At 37.3% G+C, this 21,949-nt stretch overlaps 1 protein-coding gene across 1 annotated transcript in view; it reads right to left on the bottom strand.

Annotated features, from left to right (window-relative positions):
- The window catches only part of LOC134740887 (integrin beta pat-3-like), a 394,139-nt gene that overhangs the window by 369,608 nt on the left and 2,582 nt on the right, over positions 1 to 21,949 (bottom strand). The window contains exons 4-8 of the mRNA XM_063673540.1: positions 21,379 to 21,498; positions 20,701 to 20,875; positions 20,246 to 20,624; positions 19,222 to 19,343; positions 18,947 to 19,016 (exon numbers count right to left, since the gene is read on the bottom strand). Of these exons, the coding sequence (XP_063529610.1) occupies positions 18,947 to 19,016; positions 19,222 to 19,343; positions 20,246 to 20,624; positions 20,701 to 20,875; positions 21,379 to 21,498 (866 nt within the window). The remainder of the gene's footprint in view (positions 1 to 18,946; positions 19,017 to 19,221; positions 19,344 to 20,245; positions 20,625 to 20,700; positions 20,876 to 21,378; positions 21,499 to 21,949) is intronic.

Genomic DNA, 21,949 nt, shown 5'->3' with positions numbered 1-21,949 from the left:
TAATGATTGAATGAATCAATCTTGAAACGCGTCTAACCATTCTTCATTCCCGGCAATCCATCGTGGCTATTTGTAAAGTCCAGCTATCACTTTACTAAAAGCGACTACTGAGCAGCGTCATGCTATATGAGTACACTTTAAAATGGCGAAAATATCATCAATTTTAACCATTTTTCTACAAAGAAGTGTTGTTGTCGTGACTAAAAGGTGTTCCAGCGACATCTTGGTACCCAATTAACAGTTTGATTACTTTGATTACGACAGAATGAACTCGTTCGCTGTTTTATTTCTTACTCTCACGCCATTTCGCTGTCGGTGTTTGATGGAAATATGTTATAAGCGACACGACATTACGACGACAAGTTATTTTGTGGTCTAACTAGCAAATAGGTATTACCAGACATCGGCTTTAAGGGCGCAAAATTTAATTACAGGCAAGGAGTTGCTAATGAAATAAAATGAAATGAAAGCATTTATTTCGGATACAAATAATCCATATTATGTTAGTAGTAACTTATATTAGGTGTGTTAGTAGAAAGTATAATTATAATTACAATTCACATGCACGGACATCCAGTGAGCGAGGATAGGGTTGTCCATCCTCTCAGCGATCACCTTCAGGAGAGTGGTGGTGCTAAATCGATGAACATCGAGTTATCGTTGCTATATCTATATTAATAAAAACACCTGGATTCACAGTCTCACACACACACACACACTTCAATTTACTCTGCGCTTTGATCTTCGCATCATTTCGTTATTTGCTAAAGCATGTAAGGGAGGAAAGCCTAAAGCGGGTAAGCTAACGGAGAAGGAGAAACTTTATTCCACTCGACAGAAGAGTTTAATATAAAACAAAAAGATTGTGTTATTTAGTCCATAATAATTTATTAAAAAAAATTATGGCTCTCCCAAGAACCGCACTACTAATAGCCGGTAAGCACTACAAAATACATCATCATTGACAAACGAATGTTGAGAATTTATTTGTGTATGTTGTAATAAATACAGATTTTCAGGTTATAATATAGTTAGGTATTCGAATAAGACCTATTTTCTCAGTTTTAAGCATTTTAAGGGTTTTATGGAACGTCTCAATCAAGATTGTCTTTCAGATTTTCTTTTATTTTTGTTTTACATTATTAGTGCCCGATCGGAACTTACAACAACTAGGAGTGTTCATAATATCATTACATATGGATACTATGAATTTCGGAATAAAAAAGCGCCTACCCGCTTTAGGTTCCCATCCCCTAGTCCCTTATTACCTTTCCCTCCTAAGCATCGGTATTGACGTGCACGCGACATACGCCCACTTAATGAGTTTTCACGTTTTCTTATACTCTGAAATCTAAATACATTATTGACGTTATTAAATCCCACCTCTGCTGTTTTTTATTTATTTAACATCGCTTCGTGTTGGAAAATGTAGGAAATACAAACAAAGTTTATTTATTTAATAAACTGCAACTGAGTTAAATTTTGTTAGCATACCTATCTGATGAAAATGCTTACAGTCAAATTTACTTAGGGCCTGATTCGAACTTTAAGATACTTCAAAAATTTGCTAAAGATACGACATGGATCGGATAATAATATGTCAGTGTCAAAAGTGACGTTTGTTCAACTAAAAATACTTTTGATACTGACATATCCGATCCATAACGGTGAACGAGATTCAAACCATAACAAATTTTCAAATCAGAATCGGCATATTTTTTTACACAAACAAACACAACCAGCCTCTAAAAGCTTACACCACCTCCGCTCTGTCGGGTGAAAAGTGCAAATAAAAAGACACGTAGCAGCTGCAGAATAAAAGCCGTCACGACGCATCTGCATTTCAATGCAACGCTCAAACGAAATGCACTCTGCACTATCCAATATTGCTGAATAAGCTTATCAAAGGAAAATTTACATTTTGGTCCGCAGATGTTCTTGATTTAATAATAACTGCGCTTTTCTAGTGTACCTTAGCCGCCAATATGAATGTACGTTTAATATTACTTTATCTACACAGCTAACACATATCAAACCCTCAATGATGCGTTAAGACTTCCCATACAAACGTAGTTCCGCTCTCATTTTAAAACTACGTGTTGGATTGTAATGAAACTTTGCTTTGACATGAGGTATATGTAGGTCTGGAATTAGTTTACATAGCTCCAGTTTATAAAGCAAACGAAATAGAGCAAAAACAAGTTTTGTATGAAAAATTTAAATTCGCTGTATTTTTTTTACTATGGTATCTGGCGGTCTTGGTCTAGCACAAGTTGCGTTCTCGCGCGCGAGTCCATACTTGAAGTCGCGCTAGATGTTACGTGTGTGTGTTATGTGTGTGTGTGTTGTAGGGTGTAGGGTTTGATGTCGCGCGCGAGAACGCAACTCATGCTAGCAGGTCTGAAGCTACATAAACTAATTACATACATAGATATACCTTATCCTATTGTAACTTACTACAAAGGTTCAGGGCAATTTAGCTAGTCGTTTTAAAATGAGAGCAGAACTACGTTTGTATGGAGAACCGAGCTTGCCGTAAAAAAAATCGTAAATTACGCAGCATAAAGATAAACTGTTTTCTTACAACAAATATATTATCTGTGAAAATGTTATTATTGCGCAATAAGACAGTCTGTATCTCTATTTAATTAGAACATCTCTGAAAAACGAAGGAGTTTGATTTGACCGCACCTCAAGAGAGTATGAAAAAAGTCCATTTTTATAGTTATTCGTAAATAACTCGTAAACGGTGGACAGTTTCAGCGCAGCCGAAAGTTTCGGCAGTTTTTGACCGAAACCGAACCTTTGGCTGAAACATGATTTTAATTCCGAAACCCGACGAAAGTAAAATCGAAACTTAGGTCGGACAGTACCGAAGATACAAACTTTTTAGCCGAAACATGTTTTTTATTCCGAAATCTGCCAAAACTGACACTTCGGTCGGACACCATTTGTGATTTGTATATTACACATTACACATTTCCGATGGTAGATTAGACGGGAAACATTCATGTTTACGTTACGTGTTTACGACGGCCATTTCGTTTAGTGACGTACTGCGGGAACATTCCCATTTTCATAGTTCCTTGTTCCCGGAATTCTCCAAACAAAGGAGTATTTTTTTTAATATAGAAGGCAAACGAGCAGGCAAATCTCCCCAAAGATACCTGCAACACGAAAGGGTTTGCAAGTGCGTTGCCGGCCTTCAAAATGGGAGTCGCTCTTTTCTCGATGATTTGAAGACCGTATCGGTGCGGACCCAGGTAGCATTTATACGTCATTATTACGTCATTATGACGTCGCTGACGTCACTTTGCTATCTGGGGAAATAATGCAGATGGCACTTCATGCCACAGTAAATATGTTTGTATTAAATATTTGTTACGATAGCAACAAACCAGGACCGGACAACCCTTTCCGCGATAAAACCCTTTCAATGGGCTACACTTAAACACGGCTAACACATTGAAAGACTTTCCCTTTTGAACTGCAAGCCCATTCATACCTAATTTTGACTAACCCTTACCGAAAAGCTAACCAAAAATAAGGCTAGCTCTTAATAAGGGTTACCCTTATCTTTAAGCGCTTTTTATAAAGGTTTCCCTTTGCGTGAAAGAGACAGGATTAGTATATATCTACGGTAGTGTATGAAAAGGAAAGAAAATACGTGCCTAGTCAAAGAACGCCGCCGTCGCCGCCGACGATCGCTCGGATTCGAAGTAATGTGTGCTTTATGAACAAGGTAGACGACTTAAATTGGCACGCTTATATGCTAAAAAGGAAGCCCTTTATAAGGCTAACCCTTATAAGCAATATGCAAGGTGCTGGTGAGCGGATGATAAGGGTTTTGTAAGGGTATTTGGGCTACCGATTACTCAAATGTGGTAGCTTTATATAAGGGTTTTTAAAACCAAAACAAAGGGTTTCGTCTGGCAAAGGGTATGGTGAGTTAAGCCTTATGCAATACCCTTATAAAACCCCGATAAGGGATAGCGGGCCGGTCCCTGGTTAAAACAGTACACCTAATTATGTCGAACTTAATCCGTCTGCTACAGGCATTTCATTATTAAATTGGACAGCGCCTGATATTTTTTGTAAAAATTTGAAAACAAAATACGTATTTCATTTCTGTTATTGCTCTAATGCTATCAGACTACTAATTCCAGATTAATGATAACAAGACTGACGGCCTGATTCGAACTTTACGATACGTCAAAAAATTGCTAAAAATACGACATGGATCGGATATTATGTCAGTGTCAAAAGCGACGTTTTTGTCACGTTTCGTGACGTCAAACAAAAAGTCACTTTTGACACCGATATATCCGATCCATATCGTATATTTAGCAAATTTTTGAAGTTTCTTAAAGTTCGAATCAGGCCGTATATTAGTCTATATAAAATCAAGAAACATTACAAATCAATTAGGAAAAACAACATGAACTTCATTAAATATTTAACAGGTTTGGGTTTAAAAGAAAAAATACTTAGTCAATATTTAAATATTTATCTACCTAAAAAGTTCTGCAATATTCCCAGTATACAATGGCCTTAGAGTCTATTGCAGACTATAGAAACAGTGTCAGGTAGGGCGACAACATTTTCCATAGCTGTGCAGGCCAATACGGAAGCGGCAAACACGCCCACAAGCCTGGCAGGTGTACTGTGCCCGTGGCGGACAGACGTCGCTCTGATGACGCTTGGCTCGCTTACTAGCGAGTCCCAGTATATTGAGTCAGGAATATAACAAACCCGGGAATTTCCCATAAACGGAATATCACTATTAGGCACTAGGAATACATTCCATATTTGGATTAACGCGCTGTGTCTCAGCATGAAACACGCGACTTTATGTACGTGGGAGTAAAAATGTTATTGTTCGGTTGTAATGAATAGAAAAAAGTAGGACATCTAGACGTTTGGCAACTTTATTTTTCTTCTTTAGGGTTCCGTACCCAAAGGGTAAAAACGGGACCCTATTACTAAGACTTCGCTGTCCGTCTGTCTGTCTGTCACCAGGCTGTATCTCATGAACCGTGATAGCTGGACAGTTGAAATTTGATGATGTATTTCTGTTGCCGCTATAACAACAAATACTAAAAACAGATTAATATAAATATTCAAATGGGGCTCCCATATAACAAACGTGATTTTTTTGCTGTTTTTATCCGTAATGGTACGGAACCCTTCGTGCGCGAGTCCGACTCGCACTTGGCCGGTTTTTTTAATACCTTCTTATGAATTGTGGGAAATGCACATCGGGGCCAATGGATGTTCATCAGCATTTACATTTAAACCTATAATTACTACCTATGTAATGTCATAAAGAACTGTGTCACTTCATACAAAAATAAAAACGCATTTATAATTAGTTTTATGGGTACACTAGCAACCCGCTCCGGCTTCGCACGGGTAGTTTTTTTTTATACCACATCGGTGGCAATCAAGCATACGGCCCGCCTGTAGCCTATGGACGCCTGCAACACCGGAGATATTACACGCGCGTTGCCGACCCTTTAAAAACCTGTACACTCCATTTTTGAAGAACCCCATACTGTAGCCCCTCGGGAAAACCTCGGCAGGGAGCTCATGCCACAGCCGAAGCGTACGCGGGAGCAAATTCCTCTTAAACCGCACAGTACGCGACCATTTAGGTGCTAGGGTGTGAGGATGAACACCCTGCCGATGGCGAGCGGTGCGGTGATAGAAAGCGGCCGTTGGCATCATGTCAAACAATTCTTCAGAGCACAGCCCATTGTACAAGCGGTAGAACACGCATAAGGAGTTTCAACTAATTTGCACAAAACCTTTATACATTATACATAAACCTTCCTGTTGAATCACTTTATCTATTAAATAAAACGCAACAAAATCCGTTGCCTAGTTTTAAAGATCTAAGCATACATAGGGACAGACATACAGAGCGGAAAGCGACTTTGTTTTATACTACGTAGTGATGTAATACAGCCAACTGCATTACTGCCGCAAATGTCAAACTTATTACAAATTTCTCGATATAATTACCTTTGCAATCAGCTACAATACAGCAGTATTGCAGTGTGACATTTACTATCGAATGCATTGACGCAAATGTTAAAATCGATGCTGCTGTTCGGATTTTTGACATTTGCGGCAGCAATATTGTGCCACATTACTGATACTCGTCTGAATTCAAACGGTACCTCAGTGCTGCAATGCCCTTCACTTCTCTTTTCACTATGCGGGGCAAAAGAGACATCAATTTCTATCGCTGTCTCGTGGCTCATTCGTCATCCGAAAGTAGATAAAGGAAGTTATTTTCGTCGTCTAAATTCGAGCTTTGAGTAAGTAGGATATCAAGTCATTTATTTATTTATAATGGGAAACAAACAGCGAAAGATGACACATATAGATAATTACACTTAAATACATACATAAGCCAAAACAGTTTCCACTACTGAAATTAGATAATTATGGTTGCTCAGACAATCTTATCTTTATTTTTACGTAGATTTGTTTGAGGGTATTGAATATGGACTGCATTGCCATAAAATGTACCATCAAATAAGATTTAAAAACCGACTTTGACGTGACAAAGTGTGGAAGCCATTACGAACGTCATTGATTGGGTACCTACGGTCCCATATTGGGATACCCTCCTCCAATTGAGGGGGGATTTAAATCTTCTCGGGGCAGAGGTGTAGGGTTAGAGCCGGCGTAGCTTTATTTGACATTCATAAGCGCATTGTAATATGCCTACTTGAATAATAAACTTTCTTTATCTTATCTTTATCTTATTTTTATCTTATCTTTATCTTGTCTTTATTTTTATCTTTATCTTTATAGAATTTTAGAGTTTATGGAAAAAGTCAAAATATGTTCATGGCCTGACTATGTTTAAGATTCAGAGTACCAAGCGAATCAATTCGAATAATGCAATACCAAAACGCGACAAAATTTAACTCATGTGACTGGATCGTTTGAATTCCACACATCCCTTCAGAACCATTTTCATTAGTGCGGTAATTTCATACCGTAACAATGGCGCACTGACAAAGCAAATGCCGCTAATACAGGCATAGCTCCCCTACATTTTACGCATCATTTCCAATCAGTACGTGTAATCTCTAAGCCTGACCAGTGTATTGAGAGCTTTAGATATTACGTAACAACTATGCGTACGATGTGTCAGAAACCGTTTATATTAAAACAAAAATATTAATTTGCTATTTCGGAAATAATAACGTGATATTCAATCAGTGGAAACCCGTTAATACTTAAGTTCGCACTCTCCCGCCAAATAATAAATAGGCAAATGAATATGTTATAACAAACCTCCACCAAAAGTATAAAAACAAACGAAAATCAAAAATCGGCGCCGCCAGGGGGCCGATTGTTGATTTTCGAGCGCCCGATTTCGTGTATTTCCCTTCAATTTATCTTCACGACTAGGCATTTAAATTCTACTAATAGAATTAAAAACGAGTGGTCAATACCACTAGATTCCCAATTGCTCGTATTTCTAAATTATCAATTCGCCGTTTCCCACAGACTTTCTAGTGACGAAATCGACCGCTCGAAAGTCAAAAATCGGCCCCTAGACCGTTAACATCTCTAGCATCTTTAGATGCTGAGTCGAAGATAGGCGAAACGTGTCACGTCAGTGTAATTTTAGATCAAAAGGCTTACTGAAGTTCGCAAATTGTGGACATCTTTTTCGTTTACTTCAATTAAGGCGTAATTAGAGTGAAAGAGAAAGTTGCCCGCAATTTTCAAACTATGATGTGTCTGAGTATACCTACGCTAGCCGCTAGTAAGCGATTATATCACAGGTAAATATAGAATGGCTGGATTTGTGGGTAACCGTTGAGAGAGATTAGGATCCTATCGAAACCGCAGAATAGATGATCCACTAATACCTGGATAAAACAGGTACGTACATATTTGTACAGTATTAGAAAAGACTCGAAACTATATACTATTCACTATTAAGACACTACTCATTTTTATAGACTAGACATAACTCGAATCTTGAGTTCTTTTAAACTTATTATTAGTCTTTTGTAAGTTCAAGTTATTTCTTGACACAGATTTTGTGTAGATACCGAAAGTATCACTAACAGTAGTTGTTATTTTACTTTTGTTCAGAGAAAAAATAGGGTCTTTGTCGGACTCGAGTCGAGGCATAATTTATTTTAAGTTTGTAAAACAACAAAATATCTCTAGTTCTTAAAATCGTGACTGAAGTTAGAGTTCACTTTAACATTACCAGTTTACCCCATTTGGATTTTAACAAAAACGTGTTCCTGTCAATATGGCCAATATGAGTTAGGTAAAATTTGTACTTATGTATCTGTGAAATCATTGGTCGAACATGTCTTTTCACCTCAGCAGCTCGAACAAGTCTACTTTCGTCACTCCCTGGAGTGAGGAAAGTGCGACTTTCCTCACTCCAGGGAGTGAAACAATGTAGCTTTTTAATTTAGTGAAGGCCTTGAACTTCATACTTTTGTTACATTTTTTTTATGATACGGTACGGTACAGTACGGTACGGTACGGTACGGTACGGTACGGTACGATACGGTACGGTACGATACGTTACGGTACGGTCCGGTCCGATCTCGTCTCGTATCGTATCTTATCGTATCGTACATATTATAATACTTTTTTTTCTGTTTATTCTGTGTAATTCGAAATACATTTTAACCTTTAATATGTTCTCACTACTGAGGTGAAAAATTATGTGTGCAACACGAGAGCAGTTATTTTACATCTCGTGTTTTTGAGTCCCTCGCTACGCTCAAGGTTCTACCTTAGAATCACTCGCTTCGCTCGTGATTCAATTATAGAATCTTTCGCTTTCTCGGGACTCAAAATAAACACTCGCAAGAAAAATCAACTTTCCTCTCTTGTTGCACAAATAACTATTTTTACATTCTTTTAACATTTAATTGATGTAGATTATTAATAATGATATGCTCAGAAATATTTTTATTAAAACGAACAAAAACTCAGTAGCACCATGTACGCACTTAACATCACTTAGAACCTTATTCCAATTCTGTAAGAACTATAGTACCCTGTCGCATGAACAAAAAATATGGCAAAACTACGGCAAGTTAGTTCATTGTTGATACGCCACCGTGAAAGAGAATGCTCAAGTAATTTCCCTGACAAGTTAAACTCGTACTAAAGTTGTAATGTATGTAAAAACTTCGTCGGAAGTAGAAACAGGTTGAGACGTCGAAGTTAAACACGTACTAGAGACGGTTACATAAATTTGCGTCGCTTGAGGTAAAAATTACAATAAATTTGTCACTTAAGGTATAAAATGACGTATTTTTTATGAAAATGCTCAAGATTCTGTGAACTACAGCGGATACTCTCTAGTACCTAGGTATTTTGTTTTTTTAGTACAAAATAAATAGGCAGGCACCTAATTTTCCGTACAGTTCCAAAAATTCCATACGTTTTCGTAACTGAACATGATTTTTTAGGATATACGGTGAAATTGCGCTTAAATTTATACTAAATAGAGAACTATTTGCCAATTTTCGTAGACAAATTACGAAAAAGAATGCGATAACAAAATTAAAATCGCCCTAAATATAGACAAAAATGCTAAAATTAACTGATACCGACAAAAATTATAAAAACCTTACTTTAAAATACCTGAAAAAGGGTCCATTTACCAACACGAAATCCAAGCATTCCATCATCACAGCGTTTTAATCTCATAAAAATGTTTGCTTTCAAAATCCCAATTAGCGGAAAATTCCGGAATCAAATTAAAAACACTCGCAAGTTAATTAGGAGGAATTGATAAAAGTTGTGAGGTAATAGAGGGATTTCCCGGCGATATTAGAATTATCCCGGCTCAGCCCGGGCTTAATTACGTTGGGGATGTCCGGGCTTTTTAAATTTTCGTCATTGGCACTTGTTGGGCGATTATAAGGGAGTAATTAATTAGGTACCTACAGTCAATAACTTGTATAACCGAGAAGAATTATAATAATAATACGGCTCAACAGACAAAAAACCGTTTATAATTCTTGATTTGAATTACATAAAGTCGGTTGTGAACTTCCGAACAAAATGATATTTCATTAAAATAACGGTAACAAATAGCAAACTTTCTTTCTTATAAGCTGACTATCACTTTTAGTTTCCGATAAAATTTGATGAAAAAAGCGGCTAGAAGTTTTGTATGTAAAACTTCGACTTTCTTTGTATTTCAGTTTTTAGCAACGAAAACATACCACTAATTGTATTAAATCATTTTACGGTTTAGACTCACTTGTTTTAGTCACTCGCGCGACATGTTTCGCCAGCATGGAAGCCTGTGATTCCTCAGCAGAATGCCGTTGAGTGTTGTGACAGTGTAGTGGACATAGTGAGTTCGTGCTGTGTGGCGCTACAAGTGTTAGGTGACCCAAACCCAAACACACCACTGTGCCCGCCTACAAAGATAGCGCAAGACCTCCCCCAACCGGTTTTCTCGGCGCGCGGCAGCGGCAGTACGCAATACACGGTCGTCGTGAACGCTGCTCGCACTATTAGTGCTTGAGAAAGGAGACCTAGGCTTTCCGAAACATGTCGCGCGAGTGACTAAAACAAGTGAATCTAAACCGTGAAATTATTTAACGATTTGTAAATAATTAAAAATATTGTCGCGCCCATAATTACTACCGTTAAATGATTTAGTGTTAGTATGTCTCACAACAGTTTAAATTCCACTAATTGTAATTGTATTTTGACGTGTAATGTTTGTGTATATTATTAATAAATATGAATATGAATATGAATATGAATATGAATATATTTTATGATTACTTGAGAACTTTTTACTTCAATGTTTATGTCTATTTTCGTGTTATTTTAGATTGTTGTTTTACTATACATGGCGGCGGTTACGTTCGTGTGACTTATATTAAAGCCTGTGTTTGTCTGTGAAGCCGATGATCCTGGGTTCGAATCCCGGTAAGGGCATTTATTTGTGAGAGCACAGATATTTGTTCCTGATACATGGGTATTTTCTATATATTTATATATTATATATCTCGTTGTCTGAGTTCTCATAACACAAGCCTCCTTGGGCTTACCGTGGGACTTAGTCAATCTGTGTAAGAATGTCCTATAATATTTATTTATTTATGTTACTGTTGCCGCAGTCGGTTAAAAAATACATTCAACTTTTTTGTTTAAATGCAGTAGCGACTAACAAACCAGACAAATTGGCATCACGCTAGCATAATGAGGTTAGTTCAAGCGAATCGTGTTATTAAACACGTAAATATTATAATAAGCAAAATTTTACAGGCCAATTTGAACGTACACTGATATCAGAATGTTATCTAACTGATGTCATTCATCTATCGTGCATTGCGCTCGTACTTTCCGTTACATAGTATTAGCGCGGGCGAGAAGTACGATAAATAATTAACAAGATTCAAATATAATTCTGATGTCAGTGTAGGTTCGATTTGGCCTGAAATACGTAAATATTATAATTAGCAAAATGCTTGTTCAAGCGTGCTGGGTTACCGTGGATAAATAAATTACATTTTAATCATGATTATTATTTTGGTAATGCGATAATGAGAACGTTAGTTGATTTCAGTGTTTGTAGATTTATATTTTGCCCATCTGGAATAGTTAGAATAGAATAGAGATAATTATTATTCGTAAACACATATACATAAGAGAAAAATATACGAAACATAAAAAACAAAAAAAGAAAATGCCACGAAATTCAAGCGTTGATCGAGTTGATAAACCTACATACAAAATAATATATATTTTGTTTGTTTAATTTTAATGACTTGATTTTTTTTATTGTGTTGTAATTATTTTTTGTTGTGTTTCTCAATATATTAATGTCATAGATATGGGATAACATGTATGTAATAGTCTCATGTAAACGTTTTGGTGTCACACTGTAAGTTTATATTGTAATAAATAAATGAAATGAAATGATATGAAATATACTATACAAATATACATATTTTGTTTTTCTTTAAGATAAAAATATAGTTGACATGTTGACAATAAGAAAAGTTTAGGTATAATGAAATAGCCTTGAATATTTCATTCAACACCTCTCCTCAATACCCTTCCTCAAACACAAAAACTATCCCTAACCCTAAAAATCATCCCCCACTTTTCCGCATGGCTTGCCCTATTGTAAGGGCGCTTTCACACGAATCGCGACTAATGGTCTGTAAGCCAATGTTTGGTGTAGCGATGCCTTAGTTTTCTTTCTTCTTGCCCTTTGTATGAAATATGTATTTCGCGGAATATTTTTATTGGATAAATGTCAAAGGAGTATAATTCTGTTGTTGTAAGAGAAAGGTAAACACTAAATTCAGTTTTAAATTAACCTGTTTTTCGAAACATACCTAGAATTAGACCAAGAAAAGTCTGCATCAATTTTTATAGCACACGCAGTGCAAGTGTTATTTATACGTCATAATTTCAAAAAGTTTGAAGTTTAAAATTACACTTGCACTAGGTGTGCTATCAAAATCGTTGTAGACTTATCTAGATCTAACGGCGTGGAACGGGAAATGAATTAGAGATTCACTAGAAATTAATTAGTAAAGATTTGTGACGTTCCATGGCAAAAGGTACCTTATGGCGCCTGGCGCTTACGTCGCAAAGCACCCCAAATTATTGCGGCGCTATGCGACGTAAGCGCCATCCAATATTAATTGGAGCGGCGTTAATAATAGCGTAAGCGCCAACCGCCATAAGGTACCTTTACCTGTGGGACGTCACATATCTTTACTTCATATCAGCTAGTGAATCTCTAATTCATTTCCCGAATCGCGCCGTAATTCGTTTATTTATTATAATTGTAATTATTATAGAATGTTAACCCTTTTGAGTCCTATTACATTTAAAAATCAACTATTAATTTAATAATTGCGTTTCGGTACCGTTTGGATTCAGACTACACCTGGATTACTGTAACAGTATTGCAGCTCGACATTACTACCGGCAGCATTGCTGCCGCAAATGTCAAAAATCAGACATTACCGACAGCATTTCACACAGCAGTAATGCCGCGCTGCAATACTACTGCAGCAATTATGTATGTATGTAAACACTTTATTGTACATAAGACAGATTACAAACACAATAAAAGAACAAAAATATATACAATGTACAAAGGCGCACTAGGGATAAGTGCGCCTTTGTACATTGTATATAAGGGATCTCTTCCAGTCAACCTTTGAGCAATTGAGAATGAAACAATAAACAGATCAAGATAGACAAACGAACACTATGAACAGAAAGTAAATTATGGTTCAATTATTACAAACTTAAATAATTAAAACCTGTAATCTAGAATATAAAATAAACATATATATATACAATACATATCCATATAAACACAAATATATACCTATAAATATATATAAACATATCATAATTATCGCCAGTTACAAGCCACTAAGGACCTTATGTTGTTGTCACCGCGCCAAAACAAAGTTGCACAGAGATCAAATTCTCAGACAGTTCTCGCCGAACCATTGACCCTTTCCGCTCTCTTACGAAATAATGTGCACGTTTCAAATTGCCAGGCGTGGCATCTTTTTATGGCAGTTCACGACGAAAACATATATGCTATTCTTTAGTTTACCGACAGGTAGCCTCAGCTAAACCAGTATACAGTTTAGGGTCTCCCCAGATATATCGACGCGGAATCGGCAAAAACCGATAGGAAAAGGCTGCGCAAGAGCGAAAAAGTCTTCGTTCGGCTCGACTCGCATCGGCCGAAGTCTGCCGATGTGTCGACGGCTTTTTTGCTCTTATTGCGCAGACATAAAGGTTTTTCCTATCGGGTTTTGCCGATTCCGCGTCGATATATCTGGGGAGACCCTAAGGTACCGTTCGGTAAGTTTTGGCAGTAATACGGCGTAACAGCTCTCAACTGCATTGCTGCAAGAATGCTGTCTAAAATTTAAATTTGCTGTAGTATTGCTGTCTTATTGGCTTGTCTTGTTTTAATCTCATATGGAAATATTTTCTGGATTAAATAATTTCATTCATTCATTCATTCATTTACACAATTAACATTTTTACGTTTCCTGCTGCAATATAGTTCGCTGCATCACTGCAGCTGCCCGACTAATTGGATACCGCAAATGTTAAAATCGATGTCGATGCCTGGGATTTTGACATAAATTAAGCGTGTTTCATGGTAGTTACAGTTCATTCCATATCTTAACTAACTTAGCGGTTTCACTCACCAGCGTAGCAGCGTCACGTACGCCCATCCGTCGTGACCGCTACTCACTCAGGCACTGTTAGTGCTTGAAAATGGAGACCTAGGCTCTCCGAAACATGTCGCGCGAGTGACTAAAAATACGTGAGTGAAACCGCTAAGTTAGTCAAGTTAATATGTCTCACGATAGTTTAAATTCGATTCCATATCTTTTCAACAACTGATCTTGCACTGTCCTCCACCCACGATTTTCTGTGATTCGAGCAGATTATTGGACCTTGTTGTAGGGATTCCCACGCTTCCCGGCAAGCTCTACACAATAAGCGCTGTACGCTACGACAATGACTCAAACAGAATGCAATATCGTGGATTGCACGAATGGATTCACCTCAACATTACTGCGATACATGCTGGTGTAGTATGAATCCGAACGGTAGCTACCTATTCTAGTTCATGCTTTATCTTATGCATCGGCTAAAACCCTACACTGGAACATCTTATCTTATGATTTTCGGGGGCCCTTGCGGATAAACTTCGACCTATAGGGATCTTTTGTGCAATTACCTCCTGCGACACAACAGAAAACTGTGTCGCCGAAATAATTTTTAGCTCACATTTACAACTGTGTTTATCGCGAATTTATTTTATTACTCGTAAGTATTTTTATTTACCGACGTTTCGGCACAGGTTTCACTGGTCAAATAAATTCGCGATTGTAAATTGTGTTCAAAACGTGTGATTTAATACGTGTTCAAAACGTGAAAGTTTTAAATGTTATTATTTTTGCTTTTTAGATTTTTATTATTGTATATATTAGGGCCTTACTTGCCTGATAATAAATGATGAGTTTAATTTAAAAATATAGTAATTTCTTAATTTTGATTATTTTTCTTCACAAAATGCAGTAGCGAACAGAGTTATACAGAGTAGGTAACTTTACCTAACTTCTTCAACATGTCGCGCGAGTGATTAAAACAAGTGAGTCTAAACCGTGCAATTATTTAACTTTTTTTTCTCCAGACAATAGAATACATCTTTAGTAAGTAGAACAATAGGAATATTTTATCATGCCAACTGCACCAGCTACGGTGATGTTCGATAAATATTAGCCCGACGTGAGATGTATCCTACTAGCTGCGTCTGAAAGCAAGATGCACTTTGCTACGGAAGTTATGGCGCTGCCACATCTATAATGTTAATTGTTAGTAACCTATTTTTTTATATGATAGTCAGCAAACGAGCCGCCTGATGAAGCGGTCATCGTCGCCCATGGACATAAGCAACATAACAGGAGCCACTTAAGGCTTATATTTCCGGCAGACGGTGACTCGCCCTCACAAGATGGGCCCCCACAAAAAGCGACATCTAGGATGACTCAAGGGCAACACTGAGAGTCGAGAGGTGTGTGTGTGTGTGTGTGTGTGTGTGTAAGGTGTGCGCCGCTTGTGTGTGATAAGATCTCAAGAAAAAAATAGAATGTTAGAACATTATTTAAATGTACGATTTTTTTGGCATCAGTGCCAAATATTTCGTATAAAGTAAATCAAAATGTGTCTTTATAACAATGGCAACCTCATTCAGGGTTGTTAACATATCTGCTTTGTCTCTGTTGTTCTGCTTTGTCAGCTTCTCCCTGAGCGGAGCGCCACGCCACAGAGCACTCGAGTAACATGTGTGGGATCACCTTAACTGTATGCCTTATTCATGCTAACAAACACGCGTAATGGGAGCGTTCTCCGCCATTTTGTTAACATCTACAGTCCATGAGCCGAGCGCCACGAATAACTCGAGTAACAAGTGTTGGATCACCTTAACTGTATGCCTTATTCATGGGTAGCAAACACGCGTAATGGGAGCGTTCTCCGCCATTTTGTTAACATCTGCAGTCCATGAGCCGAGCGCCCCGAATAACTCGAGTAACAAGTGTGGGATCACCTTAACTGTATGCCTTATTCATGGGTAGCAAACACGCGTAATGGGAGCGTTCTCCGCCATTTTGTTAACATCTACAGTCCATGAGCCGAGCGCCACGAATAACTCGAGTAACAAGTGTGGGATCACCTTAACTGTATGCCTTATTCATGGGTAGCAAACACGCGTAATGGGAGCGTTCTCCGCCATTTTGTTAACATCTACAGTCCATGAGCCGAGCGCCACGAATAACTCGAGTAACAAGTGTGGGATCACCTTAACTGTATGCCTTATTCATGGGTAGCAAACACGCGTAATGGGAGCGTTCTCCGCCATTTTGTTAACATCTACAGTCCATGAGCCGAGCGCCACGAATAACTTGAGTAACAAGTGTGGGATCACATTAACTGTATGCCTTATTCATGCTAGCAAACACGCGTAACTGGGAGAAAGCACAACTAATGCTACCTACCTGATTGCTGAATAAACAGTTATATCTAGTTTTCGTTTGTACCTATATTGTAGGATAGTCTAGGAGTACGGACAGGTTCTAACAATTTAAACAAAATAATAAAAAATAAGTAGATAATGTAATGAAGTTTGCCATTATTCCATGTATAATTTAATCATCTTCCTTAGAGTAACATAAAAAGTAGCATAACTAGGATAACAACTGGCAAAAATGGGAATTGCGTACAAGCTCATTTGCATAAGAGAACGCGGGTCAGGCACTACATGGTAACAAAATATTTTTTATCCAAAAAAAGATCTATTACCTACCTATGTACTCACCAGTCAAACCACAGACCTTTATTCAAAATGTAGAGTCGTTCTGAGAGAGTCTATGGCCGAAACACTTCGCACCTTAAAGTGAAAACAAACAATTTGCAGCACTTGTACCGCCCAGCGTGCCAGTAGCTGCCAAACTGGCGGCCAGCCAGACTTGCCCTCATTACACCCGCCATTCATGTGCTGCAAACTTTACTTTCAATTTAATTAGATCTGATTTTGACATGACCAGTATCTCGCACACAAACAAGGTGGCAAAGAAGCCGACAGCTAATGGAAAGCGGTTTTGTAGGTCTTACATACTTTAAAACTTGCTTAAAGTTTGAGAAATCAGTAATAGTCAACAATACTCGCCCTGTAGGGATATCATGGTCGTACTTGTCAACATGGCAGTTTGATAACTAGTGACCCCGTGAGCTACAGACCTCACGAACATAACTTAAAACTGAATAAATGTATGGCTCTGCCGTTTAGAACAATTTTGAAAACTAAATTGACAAAAAAAAAATTTTAGGACATGGTAAAAGCTTCTAAAAATGAAACGAATACGCTTAGTCCGCGCTTTGCACTTGCTTGATTAATCAACAATACGAAAATTAAGTTTAAAAAAATACAAAAAGTTATGTTGCAGGATACAATTACTGGGGATCGAACCAGGGACCGCCCTACTTTCAAAGCTGTTTGCAAACTGCGCCATGATAGCACTTAGCTGAGCTATTGAAATTTTGCTACTTATTCTCGAGTAAAAACTAAATAAGTATCTAAATGCCGCCTAAACCAGCGTTACAAAATTTCTGCATTTTTTGCCAATTACTTACTATGTAAACATGTCTCAAAAAGAAAAAAACTCTTATGATATCGATACGACTATTATGTGTATCGATATCATAAGAGTACGATATATATATGTTTAGGCGCGAGCTATCACGACTCCATTTTGAAAAATTTCCAAAAACCGTATCGACAAAACAATTCTACTTAATCATAGAATCTGATCACAAAATTTTACGAAAATCGGTTGAGAATATAGAGGAGAACATCCGGACGTACGAAAGCAGATTGCCCGAGTCAAAAAGGAGACCTTCGCTAACGCTTTGGTCAAGTATTTGTCTCTTTCAATACCTTGGTGTTCAAAAGTGACACTTATTTGTCTCGTACATAAAGCCATCCACAGTACGCCTACGGTGATCCTACCGGCTGCGCCAATCATCATACTTAAAGTTTACTGAAATGACAGATGTTACTAGTCCCTATAACTTTCTAATAAGGTTTAATTTTCAACTAAAAGTCACTGAATGAAATCGTCATGAATCTGGAAAATCGTCTGGCAAAGGATGTGGTTTCCAGATTTTATTAGGTACTTGCTCTTCGCATTTCATACGAAGATTGCCGACATTAACATTCATAGTTCGCATTCATAACATTAGAACTTTCCATAATGGACGTTTTGCAAATAAATATATCTTATCTTATCTTATCTTATAAGAATGCGTTGTTTCTTATAATAAAAGTTCTTATGATTACTTGTTCATTTTAATACCTATTCTTAACAAAGTATGACTCATGTACTAGTATGCGGTATGTGATATACAAAAAAAAATAGATCATCACTACGGTTTCACTTACTAGTATTTTTAGTCACTTTAGGCGACGTTTCGGAATCGTCGGGAGTCCTTCCTCAGGCACGGATGTCCGCGGCGGCTGTACTTGGTGCACTGCCCGCGTCGCTTGCCTCGTCGCTCGTTGCGCGCGCGCTGATGGGGCGGGTTGGGGTAGGTGGAGGACGGGCCTAATGTCGCCAAACGCGACTAAAAATACTAGTGAATGAAACCGTAGTGATCTAAATATTTTGAAATATGTCTCACGATAGTTTCATTTCGATTATGTGATTTACATAATATATATTAATAAAATAATCGTACACAGATTTGTCATATTTTTTTCTGTTTACGATACTAAAAATAATAAACTGCACTAAGTACATTACAACTTCATTCTCATTATAGAATTATTCTTTCCACTGTTCTGTGCTGTTTTCGAAAGCAGGGTTCATGTAGGTAATGGTCGGTGCTGTGTATGTTGGATTGATGCGTAAACTATCACCTTCCTGAAATAGTTATAGTTATTTATTTTACACAGAACGTTTAATACGTTAGGAATCAAACGGTTAATATCTTTTTATTAATTTAAATACAAGTTTAAAAATATGTTTTAAATTGAACTCGCAATTTTTTCCAATAAAATCATGATATATTGCTTATTGCTTTACTCCCCATTGCGATGGTAAAACCAGTGAAAGTGTAGGTACAAACCTGTGATGACTTAAGGAATGCTTCGTACTCTCTTCGATCCCTGGCGTTGGTCAGCAGTTTCCAAATCAGCAATGTTGCAATGCCAATAGCCACCAATATTATCACTGATATGACGCCGATATCTATAAGCAAAGATAGATATAACTCCGTAATAGATGGATACATTCTAAGGAAAAAACGTGCCTCGAAAATCACGACAACTTGATTCTCGATCAGATGGCGCCACTAGTTTTGGCCTACAGTCGTATAGATGGCGTTGACGGTTTCGTTTGTTATTTAACAATTTTAACGCATATCAGTGAAAGAACATGGGTCAAAATCATAAAAATAATTAATGCAAATAAAAAAAATCATTTATCTATATTTAAATACATTCTATCGTATTTTTATAAATCTTCATTTTTAGTTTTAAAGTGTGTCGACAGATGGCAGTGAATTTACTGGGGTTACAAAATTTACTATGACAGTACCGCTCTAGTATAAGTTACTCTATGCTATAAATATAATCAACACTCATTAAGTCATTACAAAATAGCGATCAGTCTAGTCATCGCAGGGGTCAAAAAAACTATTTTTTTTTGCGAGGATTTAATATCTTTCTAATGCAAAAAATATTAAAAAATAAAGTTCATATTATTATCTTCGTGCTTCATTAAAATAATTTGATTTGATTTGAGTAGTTCACCTTGAATTAATTACTGAACCACCTCTGTGACCACCATTTTGAAAAGAAAATACAAAAACTGAACAAGACAGACACATGCGACGAACGAAAACATTTTTGCCTTAGCTGTAATGGAGTTTCGCATCCAACTTTCTAGGAGCACCAAGTACAATGATCGAGTTCAAGACGTATACTAAGTAGACGTCGATAATGTTACAATAAATATGAATGCTAAACAGACAAATAAATGCCCTGACCGAGATCCAAACCCAGAACTTACATCTTCGTAATCAGGGGATTTCCACAAGGCCGCTAAATTAAATGCCACATTAAATCAATTATTAAATCAAAACTACTTACACTTTTGACTCTGAGCGCAACTCGTGTCCAACACCACAAGCGTCATAGTATTATTATCATTGTATACATATCTAAAGTTTGAATAGCATCCAAAATTAAGTTGAATATTAGTACAATTATGCCACAAAGTATTTACATCATTCACATCAACGACTTTAGTGTCTTGTACAAATAATGTGTCTCCACAGACATGTTGGCATGATCCGCCTTCGTTCAAGCAATTGATGCAAGGTATGAGATGCCTGCATTGTTTACTATGGCAGTCGTAGCATTGGGTTTGTTTGCAGAAGTCGTAACTGTCGTAAGTGCGTCCGTCCCATATAACTGGAGGGTCGCACGCGCAAATACCACAAACGCAGTGGCCCCGGTTGTTGCATTCCTGAAAGTGTATAAATGATCAAATGTGGAAAATATCTTCAATAATTTTTTCCCATTTTCTTCTACTTTTATCTTACCATTCCATCGCTAATGCAAGTAGTCTTTGAAGTTGTACAATCGCAGGCAGGTCCAGTCCATTCACCCCTGCACGTACATTTGCCATCAAGACATGTGCCATGGTCAGAGCAGAGTTTGCCAGCGTTGTCGCGGAGGCAGTTATTGTTCTGGTATTCACAGTATTTGCCTTCATACCTAAAATATGAACGCGTTTTTTAATTATATTTTTTTTGTTAATTTTATTGCCAGTTCTCAGGACTCCCTAGATACTTTAAAAACTAAGTACATTACAATAAAAATATTAGTTGTAGATGGTCTTGAATTTGCTGTACAAACTATATATGATAAGAAAGAATTAATATAACAACAATTAAAATGATGATGGTGAGAAAGATGATGTATGAGATACTAAACAGGGTCTCGTAAAATAACAAAATTAGTAAAGTAAGTGCTAAAAGGAGATGGATAAATTAGATTTAAACTCGTCGACTTCTAGAACATCTGTACAACCTCTTACACCATATTGAGCAATTGAAGCTTACTTACTAGTCTTACTACAGTTACTACCAACAGTGGTGTTCAGGTCCCAAAATCTGATATGGTTTTAATTTTGACAACATACAAGCGCGCATCGCAAAATTGGTGCGCGCGAGATGTACCTACAGTATATGTAAATGTAATCAATAAGAAAATCTTACCCCTCCGCGCATTTGCAAATGCCGCAAGGATTGCAAGTACCGTGTCCGCTGCAGATCTGATCCGAACCGGAATGGGAGCACGTCGAGGAATTACCAGTGCAGCCGCAATCTGGTCCGAATCTAACAACAGACAACATGAGGTGGTCACGAAAAGAGTGCAGACCCCAAGAATAGTACAGGGGCCTATTTGACAAATCAATATTGCATTTGCCAGGCAAGTTTTGACGTGTTGTCGGCTAATGGTTGAATCCAACATAGTTTCATCTTTCACTAGGTAATTAAATGAATGTAACGTGTAACGTTTTTTATCTTCAAGTGGGATTAGTTATAGGTGCATAAGTATTTTGAATTGTATGGAAAAAATTATACAGTACCGGCCAATATTCTTTTACGGTACGTATAACTTTTTTTATATTTGTGAGTGACTTCCACCTCACTGTTTTAGGTAGTCTAGTAGTATTCCTTTGTACGGACGACGAGAAAAAATGGTCTCATGTAATGGTTTTTTCATTAGTTTTTTTAATGTATTGTTAACTTCATTTTTTTACTAGAGGTTGTAATATGCTGAGTA

The sequence above is a fragment of the Cydia strobilella genome, chromosome 4 (assembly GCF_947568885.1).
Source record: "Cydia strobilella chromosome 4, ilCydStro3.1, whole genome shotgun sequence".
In the NCBI taxonomy this organism is placed as follows: Eukaryota; Metazoa; Arthropoda; class Insecta; order Lepidoptera; family Tortricidae; genus Cydia; species Cydia strobilella.
This window is presented reverse-complemented; position numbering and strand designations above follow the sequence as displayed.